The sequence below is a fragment of the Danio rerio genome, chromosome 19 (assembly GCF_052040795.2).
Source record: "Danio rerio strain M-AB ecotype USA chromosome 19, GRCz13ab, whole genome shotgun sequence".
NCBI lineage: Eukaryota > Metazoa > Chordata > Actinopteri > Cypriniformes > Danionidae > Danio > Danio rerio.
In genome coordinates, this window is record NC_141039.2 from 12,767,586 (window position 1) to 12,781,526 (window position 13,941).

The 13,941-nt window shown below is 34.2% G+C and overlaps 1 protein-coding gene across 8 annotated transcripts in view; it reads right to left on the reverse strand.

The window, feature by feature from the left end:
• ctdp1 (CTD (carboxy-terminal domain, RNA polymerase II, polypeptide A) phosphatase, subunit 1) overlaps positions 1-13,941 on the reverse strand; it is a 214,229-nt gene that overhangs the window by 30,825 nt on the left and 169,463 nt on the right. The window contains exons 13-14 of one of the 8 annotated variants that reach the window (XR_015515862.2): positions 3,424-4,326; positions 2,402-3,309 (exon numbers count right to left, since the gene is read on the reverse strand). Coding sequence is in view for 1 of the 2 variants with exons in the window: in XM_087294334.2 (XP_087150460.2) it covers positions 4,263-4,326 (64 nt within the window). In the remaining variant the exon portion in view is untranslated. 8 annotated transcript variants of the gene reach the window in all.

Genomic DNA, 13,941 nt, shown 5'->3' on the forward strand with positions numbered 1-13,941 from the left:
GAATAATTAATTAATTGATAACAAAATAATTATTTATAGCCTACTGTTTTAACTACCTGACCCACATGGTCTTTGTTTAATCCATAACCAAATCATAAATAAATAAAAATAAGTTGCACACATAATTATCACCTGTCAGTCATTTTTTTCCGCAGGATTCATGAAAAGGCGTGAATAGGCAGAGTGATCGGTGTTGTTATAATGGCTTTGACAATCCTTGGTAAAAAAGGTGCACAACCAACAGTGTCTGAGGTTTTCTTTTCACTAAAATTAAAAAGTAAACTAAAAAAGTGTACTAAAAAGTACAAGCGTGAGAGCGAAAGATTAAACCAGTCTACTGACCCGCTGACTGCCTGGACTCGCTGTTTCGAGCACATGACAGTGTGTGTGTGTGTGTGTCTGTGCCTGTGTGTGTATGTGTGTCTGTGTGGTCACGTGATGTGCTTTTTCAGCTGTAGTGTGGAAGGAGGGCTGCTCAGAAATGCTAGATGAAACACCAGAGTGGATGTGCATTGTTTTAAAATGCCATGTAAAAACTAAGACCTATTAGTGTAAACAGGGCCTAAATGTGCATTTTCGCGAGCGAATTTTTGCAACAGGGGTTGGGCAGAGGATCACGATGCTGGCTCAGCATTGCGGTGCCTGTCGGCCATCGGCGATGGACGATGACATCGTTTATCGGCTCAACCCTATCACAGCGGTTTATCATAAATTTTTCATCGATCATTTTTTCCGCAATTCACAGCAAGAACAAACACAGAAGCGCTGTCTGATTGACAAGCAGCAGCTACACGTGTTCAAAAGAATCTAAAACACCAAATAGGATGAATCTATGTCGCATTTTCTAAAGTAAAACGCAATATCTGTATTTAGCTTTTCGCTTGTATGGTGGCTCTGAACGGTCAAAACACCTCTAAAAAAGGCTTTTTTGGACATGACATATGTACAACACTGTAACATGTTTTATTCAAGAACATTTCAGCTGGTTTCTGTCCTTAGCTCTTTCATTTTCATCTTATTTAAAATATATTTAACTTGCTTGTTGACGAAATCCCATTTTGTTATTTAACCTATTGTTTTAATGCAACAATCAAGTTGCATGTTAATTTGCCATGAAGTAAAGGAAAAAGTTTATCGTTTGCATGCTGATTTATGTGAAATAGTAAATATAGGTTTATATAATCACCTTGCAATTTTGAAATTATAGCGCTTTTTTTGCTATATAGACTTGCTATATAGATATTTTTGAGTATAGACTATTCAGTTCATAAGAGCAGTTCAATCTTTTATGAAGTTAAAAAAAAATCTGTTTTTCTCTGTATACGAATAGATAATTTTGAAACATCTATAATTTTCTACCTATATATATCGGCTATCAGACTCTAATCTAAAGAGTTATCGGTTATCGATATCGGCCAAAACATCCATATCTGTGCATCCCTAACTAAGACAACCACATTAGCATTGCACAGTTTTACAAACGCAAACAAACTCTCAGTTTCTCAGAAAGCGAAAAAATCTAGCAACAAACCAAAGTTGAAAGAAACATTTGTCCTTCAAAGCCAGTTTCTGAAGCATCAATCAGCACAGTCCAAATTAAAGCTTCGTCTTTACTGGCTTCGACTTCCAGGAAAAAAAGTATCCATGAATTCTTCATAGACTGAAAATCACATATGAGCGATGGCCTTGAGATGAAGGTTGCCATAGAGATCATGTGTACAACAAGATGAATACTTTTCCTGGAATTGATCACAGGATTCACTTTAAGAACAGCAGGAAAAAAAGGGTCAAAGCCTCGCGGGCTCTTTATTCACACACGTCAACCTGTTTCATTAGCGAAAATAACACCACCAAGACCCTCAGGTTTCAACCTGGTGATTCAGAGAGAAACTAAAGCGAGAAAAGAACACCTGAAGATCTTGCAATCATTGGGCAGCAGACCTGATGAAGTGTGCTGTGGATTACTAGTGTCTCAGAGATCATTAAAATCCTAAGCGTACAGTCAGCCTGGCCAACCTTTAACTGATGAGATCTATATGGAGTTCTCCTTCTTATTCCCTTTTTGAGGCTACTTTTGCTATGGTTGCGCCAGATATCCACACAGCTCTGGAATTTTCAATCCTCAAAAACACAGACTTTTGAAAACGCTGCAGACCATATTTTAGTTTAATAACTCTGGGGTTGCATTTCAAGTATTCATGAACCAAAAGCCTCACTTTTGCAAACAAAGTTGTGGGTGTACAAATTCACTCCCTAATTGAGTCTTCTGCAACATTGTGTATCCTTCTCTGATTCATCAAGCCTGGGTAACATGACCATTACAATTGAGTTTCTTTCCATTTTTGAGACACATGGTCTTGTTAAAAAAATAAAAAAAATAAAAACATAGCATAGTGTATTCTGTGCATCTCATTTTATTTTAAAATGTCACATTATAAGTTTTTCTTGTGCATCTACAAAGATCTAAGCATCATGAATGCACACAAAACATCACAGCATTTCTAAATCAAACATACAAATGTACAAAGTTGCACTGTGAAAATTTAAATGTCAGTTGCACAGATTTAGCCACTATGATGACATTGTACACTGCCAAATGAGGACATTGTAATTAAATATTGGACTAAAAGAAAAATGTTGCTTTAGTAGTACAAGTTGTATTATAAAAACAATTGTATTTGTACTTTATTATTATTTGCAATAGCTTTAAATTAAATGTGTTTAAATGATACTTTGTTGTTTCTAACAAATTATAATTAATGTTTATGTAAATTGCAAAAATTGTAAACAGATTTTCGCATAGCTTGCTCTGCTTTAGAGTTCTTCTGATTGGTCCACAGCTTTGGAACTGACATTGATGAGTGGCGCTACATCTAAAAGTTGACATTCTTTCTAGACGGAGTGTCTTAACTACAGAAGATGCAGTGTCTTAAAAAAAAAGCCAACATAATCATGTCTTTCTTGTCAATGTAATTTAATCCAAGTTTATGATGATTTTGAGTCACAAATCTCCCGTTTGGATCACATTATGGTTTTTTTAGTCACGGATCGAACCATTTTTCGGATCAGCCAAAAAGGGGCCAAAAAGCCAAAACTATAATTTGCTCTGCATTTATTACAAAAACAATACTGCAAGACTTTAGTTTGTTTCACTAACAAACTGAACTTAGGACCTGTAATATTACTAAAATGAATAATCAGCTGAATAAAAATAAATTGTAACATATTCAGTTCTGTGAAAAATGTACTGTTAATAATACTGTTGCTGATGACGCTAAATGTAGAAATTAACCTGCTTTTATTTTAAGTCTCATTTTCAACAAATGATTTGGTTATTTTCTCATAAAACTTCATGTTTCATTGTTAGATGTGTCATTTTTTTAAGAATTATTCAGTGGCGTATTTTTGATGGCTGGTCGTCACCTATTGGTTAAAAATGTAATTGCTTTCTACAACTTTTATTTTTAAGCATCGTTAAATACATACAATGGCGATTTTAATCTTTACCATTAACATCACTGGTTTTAGTTAAACTATAAACTGTTCTCCAGCACTTCTGTGTCATTTGACTGTTTGTTATTTGACTTGTTACAAGTCAAAAAACTAAAGACTGAATCTCTTTCTTCAATTCATTCATTCATTTTCTTGTCGGCTTAGTCCCTTTATTAAACCGGGGTCGCCACAGCGGAATGAACCACCAACTTATCCAGCAAGTTTTTACGCAGCGGATGCCCTTCCAGAAAGAATCTCTTTCTTGATTTTTGAATTTTTCAAATACAGATATGAAAGATTAATAAACATATGCAACACACCATCATTTTTAACTTGTTGCATGGTTGTTGAGATTCCAATCTTTTAATGATTAATCATGCAGCTTACACTGCATTGATGCAGGCTAAACAAGCAGTGACAGAAAACACCTTTAATACCCTAAGAAACTCACCACATCCCAAATAACCTACCACAATTTCCTCCGTCATCAATATATTTTACAAGAAAGCCTAAATGCTTTCATACATGTTATTTGAATGACCCGAGAGGCAATCTCTTTGCGATACTTACAAATTTAGAATTAATCTATCGGTAAAAAAATATATATATTAATCCGTGGGTCACTTGTGCTCCAAACCGTGAATTGTGATTACCAATATACAAGATTTTAGTATGGACGAGGACAATTTTCAATTTAAATGTGGTGTTGAAATTAAATTGCACTAGCATAAAGCAGTCTGAGCGGTTCTGAATCCATCTTCCTCTTGCCCTTAGGACACAGGATCAGGTGTTTCCTGTATTTGCCATCTTGGCCGTGTCAGAACGGGGATCCTCCTTTAAAAGTAAAGAGACACGGCAGTGTTAGACGCTCGAGGGGGATGAAGAGTCTGATCATTGAACAGTCCTTCAAGAGGTGAGTCCTGCCCTCAGGCATCTGTCAGCTGAGGCTTTAGGGAGGATCTCCTTGGGTTTAACACGGCCAGTGTTTGTGAGGATGGCGCACACCTTTCTCGCTCCTGCCCAGGGACAAGCTACTCTACAAATCTATATAGGTATTTAAAGGATAACATACTGTGTGTTTTGTTTGTTTCATATTAAGTTGAAGATTATTTAGAAATACAAAAGACTAAATCTATCATTTATACAATGCTTAGCATAAACGATCACCTTATTTTGAAAATTAATATTTTTATCCATTTCTCAGTTAATATAGGCAATGTAATATATTGCACCACAATTAAATTCAATCATAAAAATTGCAAAAAACAATAACAACATACCAAATTTTAAATTAAATTTTCCTTTTTTTTTCTCTTGATTTTTGCTCTTTTTAAATATTTGTATTTAATATTTTTCCATAAAATATAAATTTTGGTGTGCTTGTTTTGGACCGTTATCATAAGTTATTTTATTAGATTCCAGATTTGGCTTCAGTACTGACAAATCTAATGTATATGCACAAATATTGTATAGCTTCCTAATAAAAATATCAATTTAAAAGATTGATTTGTGAGGGTTGTGCATACATATACTGAGCACAGCACTTGTATTATTCAAGTTTTTAAGCAGATTTTTGTAGTTTACAGATGGTTCTGTAGTTTTAATTGATTGAATTTTTATTTAAAGTGTATTTGATGGAGAATTTAATATAACACTTTATTTTAGCCTCTATTAAAAAAATGACATGTACATATTGCATTAATAACTAATTAAATGAAATTAACCCTAAACTAAATCCTAATTCTAAACCTATAGTGAGATTATGAAAAGTAGTAGTTAGTGAATCTAACCCTGTATGAATGAATATCAGTCATTAATGTTAAACTTTTAAAAAAATTGCAAACATATTTGCTTAAAAAAATTTTTTCTAAAACCAAATAAATAATGTTTCACATTTTCCCCTATTAAACCACAAAAACCACAATGACATAGATTATTTATTACTAACAATGATTGAAAACATGAACTATTATAAACAATGAGCATTAATAGATTATTCTAATATTAATTAATGCTTAATTTTAAAGTATTATTATTAAATTATAATGCTCCTTTATTTTAAGTATTATGTTAATATTGCTACCAGATATGTAATACTAAGGATGAACATTCAGTTTCTATTCATTTCCCTTTCCCCCCTGAACTATCATAGATAATGAATATTAATGGATTATTCTGATATTAACTTGTGGTTTTACAGTATCGTTATAATATTGCTACCAGATATACAGTGCTCAACATAGAGTACACACCATTTTGAAAATGAATATTTTTATCTATTTCTTAGTGAATATAGGTCATATATTTTGCTGCATTTGAACAAAACTGATTTATTCAAGGGATATATTTTTTTAAATAGTATTTGTCACAGAACATTTTTTTAAAATAGAAAGATAATACATTTAAATTAATCCAAAATATTGGAAAAATTAATTACAAAAAAATATATATATAAATTTATTTTCTTCTAAATTTTTCTATTTTTTATTTAAAAATGTTTCTAACATATAAGTTTGGGTATTACTAATTACTAATTTTGGACAATTATCATAAGTTATTTTAAAGCTTTCTATGGAAAATATTTATTTAAATGAGAGATTTGTGAGGGATATACTCATTTATGCTGAGCACTGTATAATACTATATTAGATTTTTAAAAATGAATTCCCTTTTCCTCCTCTGTGGTATAACATCCACTACATTAATAACTATAAACGGTACAAATATGTATATAAAACATGTTTACACACACTTATTTAGTAAAACTACAAATAAAAAGTCACATACATGTACATTTTTTTCATCTTGGGTCATTTTATGCTCTCCTCATCATTCAAGTTTTATACAAAATATAACAAGATTAGATTAGGGTTGGGCGAAGTCAACCAATTTGACATCGTACGATTTCCAATGTGAAACATTGCGATGGGGATGGGGTTGGTTGACAGAGTGCACGCGACGTGTCTGAAGGGCAAGGAGGGATCCGGGGGTGAGAAGGGTGCGCAACTTATTTGAGGACCGGGAGGGAGACGCGCGATTTCCGGCAGATTATCACTCGTTTGCAGGCATTTTGAGTCCTGCAAATATATAGAGACTCCCAGAACTTTAGGGGAGGAGGATTGATGATGCCGGCTCAGCATCGTGTTGTCTATTGGCAATCTTCCATCGGCCTAACCCTAGATTAGACATTTCCTTAAATAAAAAAGAAATAAAAGTGATGAACACTTTACCCACAGCACACACACCCTGACAAAAAAAAGTGAGAAAAAAAGGATGTAGATCATGTCAAACTCCAGGCCACTGCTGTGCGTTGTCAGCAGCCACATGTTGACAGGATCATAATAGCACTAGCAGCCAAATTCATTGCTTTCTCCCAGAGGATCAAAAAAGCAAGGTGGGCTGCTTGATTTAATTCATCAGCATCCCACATGCACACTTACAGCACTGCGGTGCACTAAAAAACCCATCATTCAATCTGTTCCGGCTCTTTGATGAAACAGCATTCACATCAGTATCATGTTTAGATACAGGAAGCCTGAAGTCATTTGATGAGGTGCAGAGACACTTAAATAAAAATATTGACATGATCAACCTATTAGCATTAATAAATAGTTTTTATTTGTGCAGGTCCATTTGAATTTAAATCAACAGTTGGCAGTGGGTGGTCTAGGGAAAAGTCCTCTGAGACTGGTGTTGGTGTTGGTGTTGAACGGGCACTGGGCAGCGAGGCGTACTGTATAGAGAAAAGTGCTGGTCTGTGTCTTTTGTTTCCACTAGACTAGAAGATTTAATGATGAGAACATCAGGTCCATTTCCACCGGGGGAAATGATAAATACTGGACAAAATCACTGCAGTCATCATATGACTGAACCACATGAGAATGGAGAGGACAGCAGAATGAACTGAAGACACTGGAACACCACTGGATGAAGCATGCTAAATTCAGCAAGATCTGTACGTTTGAAAAAAAAGTTAAAATGAAAGTTTGTAAAAATAAATAAATGGGCTGGATCTCACCGGGAATTGAAAAGAGTCCAAAATTAGGTGGCTAAGCTAGAAAATTCAGTAGCATTACGCTGTCAAGAAACATTCAAAATCATGACACGACACCCATCATGATGATGAATGAGATTTTCATTCATGTTCATGAAAACTGTCATTATGTGTCATTCACCCAAACAATGTCACCTTCACATTTGAAAGGACTTACCAGTTGTCCTTATGACAACTTGACATGACCATTTTGAGACGACACATTATTGTCATGATTTGGTACGTCTACAGAAAATGTGATTATGATCTATTAAAAATTAAATCGCCATGCAGGTAATGAAAATAATTTCAAATCCTAATCATGTATTCAATCATAAATTTACACCATTAAAGTCTAACGGTCGATTTAAAGTCCCAAGTTTTAACAAAGTGAAATTAAAACATTCCTTTGTACATCAGGCTGTCTTGGTCAGTGTAACTAGTTGAATAAGGTCAGTGTAAAATGAAACTTTTATACGTATATTGTACGTACAATTAAGGCTGCACGATAGATTTGTTTCTTTATCGAAATCTCAATGTGTGCATCCACATTAGTCACATGGCAAAATATGCATTGAGTCTGGATTATAGTTGACCAGGAGCTACAGAATTGCATTTGATTACTGTATTTATACAGACATTATATACATATTAGCCCTCGTTTATTTTTTCTCCAATTTCTGTTTAATGGAAAGAAGATTTTTTTCAACAAAAAAAACTGATTTATTTTATCTTTGTCATGATGTCATGAATAATACTTGACTAGGTATTTTTCAAGACACTTCTATACAGCTTAAAGTGACATTTAAAGGCTTAACTAGTTTAATTAGGTTAACTAGGCAGGTTTGTTCTGTATCTAAAAAAAAATGTATAGCTTAAAGGGGCTAATAATTGTGACCTTAAAAATGGGTTTTAAGAAATAAAAAAATGTAATTCTTATTATTCTTTTATTCTAGCTGAAATAAAACAAATAGGACTTTCTCCAGAAGCAAAAATATTATGAGACATACTGTGAAAATGTCCTTGCTCTGTTAAACATCATTTGCAAAATATTTAAAATAGAAAAAATATATATTAAAAGAGGAGCTAATAATTCTGACTAACCCTAGATACTTTATTCAAAAAATACAACTTTTTAAAAAAAGTTTTGTCTTGTTTCTAAAGTTTCAAAAACAAGATTATTTTACTTACCCCAATGACACAAAATTTTGCTTGTTTTTATGGAAAAACTCAATTTTGCCTTTTTCTTTCTAAAGTTAAAAAAAAAATACAAAAAATGTCAAAACAAAATGTCAAAATACATTATTTGACAAAATACATTATTTGACAAAATATTTTTACTCAATCCAAGAATTTTATTTTAGAAATGTATTTCTTAACTATAATTAATTATAGTTTTCCAATAAATATTTTATTTTTAAGCATTAATTTGTCAAAATATGGCAAGCCATTTTTGAATTTAATTCCATTTTTTTACTGATATGGCAAGCCATTTCTGCATGTATCACTTTCACACTTAATAAGCATTATTCTTTCAATAAAATATGGCAAGCCATTTTTCCATATGGTCCAACTCCAGTTTTTGACTGTCATAGAGACATCACAATAAAAGGCTAACCTACAGTAGCAACCATTTAAAAATAGCAATTTTTCTACATCAGAACATCATAGGGAACTGGGTATTGGCTTGTTTGACTCATGTAAGCAAATGGGACTTCCTGTGTACTGTGCAAGGTAACAATGACAAGGCAAGTGCTAATAACAATAAGCTACATGCTATTAATGATAATTTAAGTGCAATAACATATACTAGAAATGCCTACTAAGTATTAGCATTTGACCAAACATGTACAAGAGCGATGCCATTTACTGCTAAGCAACCACCTAGCAATGCCATATTAATTTTAGCAACTGCCTAGCAACCCCTTAACAACCGCTGTGCTTCCTGCCAACTTCCATTCCCAGTCCTAGAGCAGTCATGTTGGCTTTCTCAAGCCAACATTGAAGTTCGGCAACAAACTTTAGGTTCTAGCTGCATTTTATTACCATCTACCCCTATCCTAAACCCGACATTCCCAGTAATGTAAAAACAGACCTAGATCTGGATTCTTTTCTATTAGTATAGCTGATTAACCATGTGGATGGATGATAATAGCTTTCTGAGCCAACTAGTAGCCGATAAGCCCATTTAATCGAGTAATAACATTTAAAGTGGGTTGTTAGTGTGGACAGGGCATTTGTATGTGATGTTCACAAGTGGTTTCACTGCTCAAACCATCAACTGTAGTTCAATTAACAGTGTTTAATAACAAGGGTTTATACATTCTACTTCACTCTCTTAAGAACAAACCAATGAAATGATGAAAGCAGAGCTGGCAATGTGCAAGAAAGCTGATAATAAATAAACCAGTGCAAAGGTACACAGTAGTACCTATGACGAGATGTTTTTAACACTTTATCGCCACTATACATTCAATCCGATAACTTTTAAAGTGTGGACTTTAGAGTAAAATAAAAGGCTGTGAACTTACTCTTTTTCAAAGTTTTTCAATTAAACAGCATGCTCTGCAGTGGACACTAGCCTTTTGCCTTTAAAGCACTGATGCACCACTAATGGAGTGTCTCGGTGCTTTACAAGAGCTGATAAAAGCCCACTGCTATTTTCCTTCTGGTAAACAACATTTACTCAGTAGCGTGAAAACCGCTCAAGTAAGAAAAAGAATCAAAAGCTCTAATGAATCTCTACTGCTTCATAAATCAAAGAGAAGTGAGCAACAGCGGGTCCGTTTATTTAGCATCTGTGTATTGTGTTAAGTGCAAATGCTGGAGTCAGTGTCTGCCTGTTCTCGGAATAATAAACGCCTTTAAAGCACATCTCAGCTTTAATGAAGCACAACATTGTGTATTCTGATTTATATATTAAAGTAAAGGGAAAATTAAGCCATAAAAGACTGTACTGTAAAAGACTTTACATATAAATTGGCAATGATAGAAAATAAACCTTAATAAGGTTTTAAAGTACTTCACAAATTAAGCCATTTTACTTAATGCAAATAAAATGACCAGAAAAATGTTAAAATACAAAGCACACACTTCAAGTGTATAATTTCTTTGTACAAAGGGGGATTAACAAATTAATTGATGTGACTTTCTACTACATAAATGGCTGGAACACACAATTTTCCAAAACACATGGTTTCAAAGTAGGTACAGGATTACCTGTTTGCCAATAAAAACTGGACATGCTTACATAAAGAGTCAGAAGACAACTCACCACTTCAACTGCTCGATGGTGAAATTATCTAGTTCTATCATTTAGGAAGGCAACTGTGGTCAAGAAGATCTGCTAAAGTTTAAACCCAGCATTGGTTCGTGTATGGGGAGGAAAGGTCACTTGAGTGACTCTAAGGCCCCGTTTACACTAGTGCGTTTTAGTTTTAAAACGGCGTTTTAGATCAAAAACGATCCGCGTCCACACTAGCGTTTCTGAACATATCTCCGTCCACACTACGCCACCAAAAATGCATATCACGTGACCATTCGTTCACTCTGGGCATGCAAGTTCTAGTATAAACAGGAAGCATATGTCTCGCTTGGGATTTGGTTATTTGTTAGTCAACAAACGCTGGTTGAACAATAAACGCGATGGAAAAGAAAGCAAGAGAGGTATTTTTGTGGACAGACGACGAGGTCGAGTTGTTACTAAACGCAACAAATGAATAACTGCACAATGGCGCCTAAAACAGACAATAGTGCAAAGCTCCCATTTCTGTGTCCATGTTGTTGTTTACAGTGAAGTCTGGTCTGTTGTCTTTCGGTAGCATTAAAGCCATGTGTTATAATTATGTGATAGGGGCTTGACGATTAAGGGAAGCATACACAATGAAACAGCCCCAATCAGGCAGCAAATCTTAGCAGCCCCGCCACCATTTTTAGATGTATCCGTTTTTCCCCATCCACACTGAGACGGAGCAGCAGCGTTTCAGAATGAAAACAGCCTCTCCACAGTTTCCAAAACGTTCCGTTTTTGGCGCCGCAAACTCCGGCTAAGTGTGGACGGATGGCGTAACCGTAGCAAAACTTATGCATTTTCAAACTAAAACGCATTAGTGTAAACAGGGCCTAAAAGAGGTATGATTGTTTTAAATGTAACCCTGCCTAGAATTCAGATCAGCACAAAAACGATAGAACATTCATTGAGCTGCAATTTCGGGGGTGAAACTGTCCTGTTCCTGCCAGAGGAGATGACCAGAATAGAGCAAGCTGATAAAAAAGGCAACAGTGACAGAACTTACCACCTGTTATGGTGTGTGTGTGTGTGTGTGTGTGTGTGTGTGTGAGGGGGGGGGGGGTGTTGTTTAGCCCTTTTACATTTACATTTTTAATTACTTCTATCTTGGGATTTTTAGTGGGACCATTGGATACTCCAGTCACCAGATTAACTAGATTGATCCCACCAGTGTGACCGTACAGGTCAAAGTTAAATATGCTGAGCTCAAATCTTTTCAAAGCGGTTTTCTAATTAATCATTTTACTGTCCTCAAATGGCCTCCACAGTTTCCAGATCTCAATACTATGAAACACCAATGCAATATGGAGGAACAGAAAATATATATATATATATATATATATATATATATATATATATATATATATATATATATATATATATATATATATATATATATATATATATATAATTGATATGCTTAATGCTATAATGTTAATTAATAAGTAGTGTTGGGTCTCGCATAAATCACTTTCAAAATAAAAGTCAATTTAACAATTTAAATGTGCGTGCTATCTATATTTATTACTTTGTTTATTTATCAAAATGTTTATATTTATATATGCATATGATACAAATTATGCATAAATATTTATGTAACAAAATTGTTTTATTTGTTTTGTTTCTATGTATGTGTGTGTAACATTTATACATAACAAAAACACACACACATATGTATTAGGTCAAAACAAATTTTTGTTTTGGATGCGAGATTAATTTTTGGCCAGCACTAATAATTAGCAATAAATGTTATAATGTTCCAAATGCTATAATGCTAATAGGAATCAAATTGTCTAAGTAAGGATCTGTCTTTGGGATTTTTCCAAATGTAGCACTTGAATGGGTATTTGGTAGATAAACACAAAATCAATATCAAAAATCCTTCCTCAAATCATTTTATAAGTGGTTGGGAAACTTAAATTAAACCAAAATGGTCAATTCTTGTTTTTCCCCCAACATATTTTTAATGCTAAATAGAAGAGATTTACCGTGAAAACACAAATCAAACAGATTAACTTGGAGGGCAATGGAATGGGCAATCAATATCCTCCAGTCTCCTGTCACATCTTGCATGCAACTGTAGCAAACAACACAATCAATTCCCAATGAACAAATTAAAGAAAGCAATTTTCTCTTGCTTGAGCAGCTGCTTCACTCAGAAATACATCACTAATGGGAATAAAACACTTACAACTTCAATTTTACGTCGCCTCTAAAACTTGAAAAGCAACACAAGCCAAATAAGCAATAACTGCAGTAGCATTAGTAAGTGTCCAAAATGCAGATCCTTGATGATTCTGTTTAATTCCTTCTTTGCATCACGCTACACAGTGGCTTACTGGTGATGTAATGCCCATTCAGTTTCACATCCCGTTTAATGTTGAGAGAAAGAGATCATGAATTTAATGGATGCCGATAATTACATAATGTAAATAGAGCCCTAGAGGGAATCTGGGAAGCTCTCTTGAGAATTGCCTTCATCTGGACTGCAATGCTAACTGTAATCCTCAGCATTAGTGCGTCTGTGCCAGATGATTTGAATGGCTGCAGCCCGAGGAAGACAACACATTAAAGACTAAATGTAAAAGCTCTAATCGCAAGTGCACTGCTATCTCTTCAGAGCACAGGACCAGGGGAACATTACTTGGAGACTACAGAGCAAACGGCACATTTAAAGAAACTTTAGAAAACATCTAAGACACAAAAGATCCAAATCTGAATAATCTTCCTCTGAACAGCAAAATGCAGAAAGCGTGTTCTTTACAAAGACACTACTGGAATATTCATGAAGTGGGTGTCAATTTTATGTGCTGTCCTCGTTTGGTCGTTTAAATAGAGGCCGTCTCCACAAAAGCCTGACTCATCTGCAGCATGATATCTGTAGAGTCTTAAAATAAAACTAATACCATATGGATATTTTAGATTAATTATAATGTATTTGGATAATGTATGAATGACCATATTATTATGATGGTGTTTATTAGCCATATGCTCAATGTGTAACAACAAACATTGCTCAGTGTTGCCAGTCATGTTTTTCTACACAATTGGGTTGAAAAATGCAGTTGAGCAATTCCATGCAAATGTCAATCTTGTGTGGTAAAAAATTAATTATTTTTATTATTTT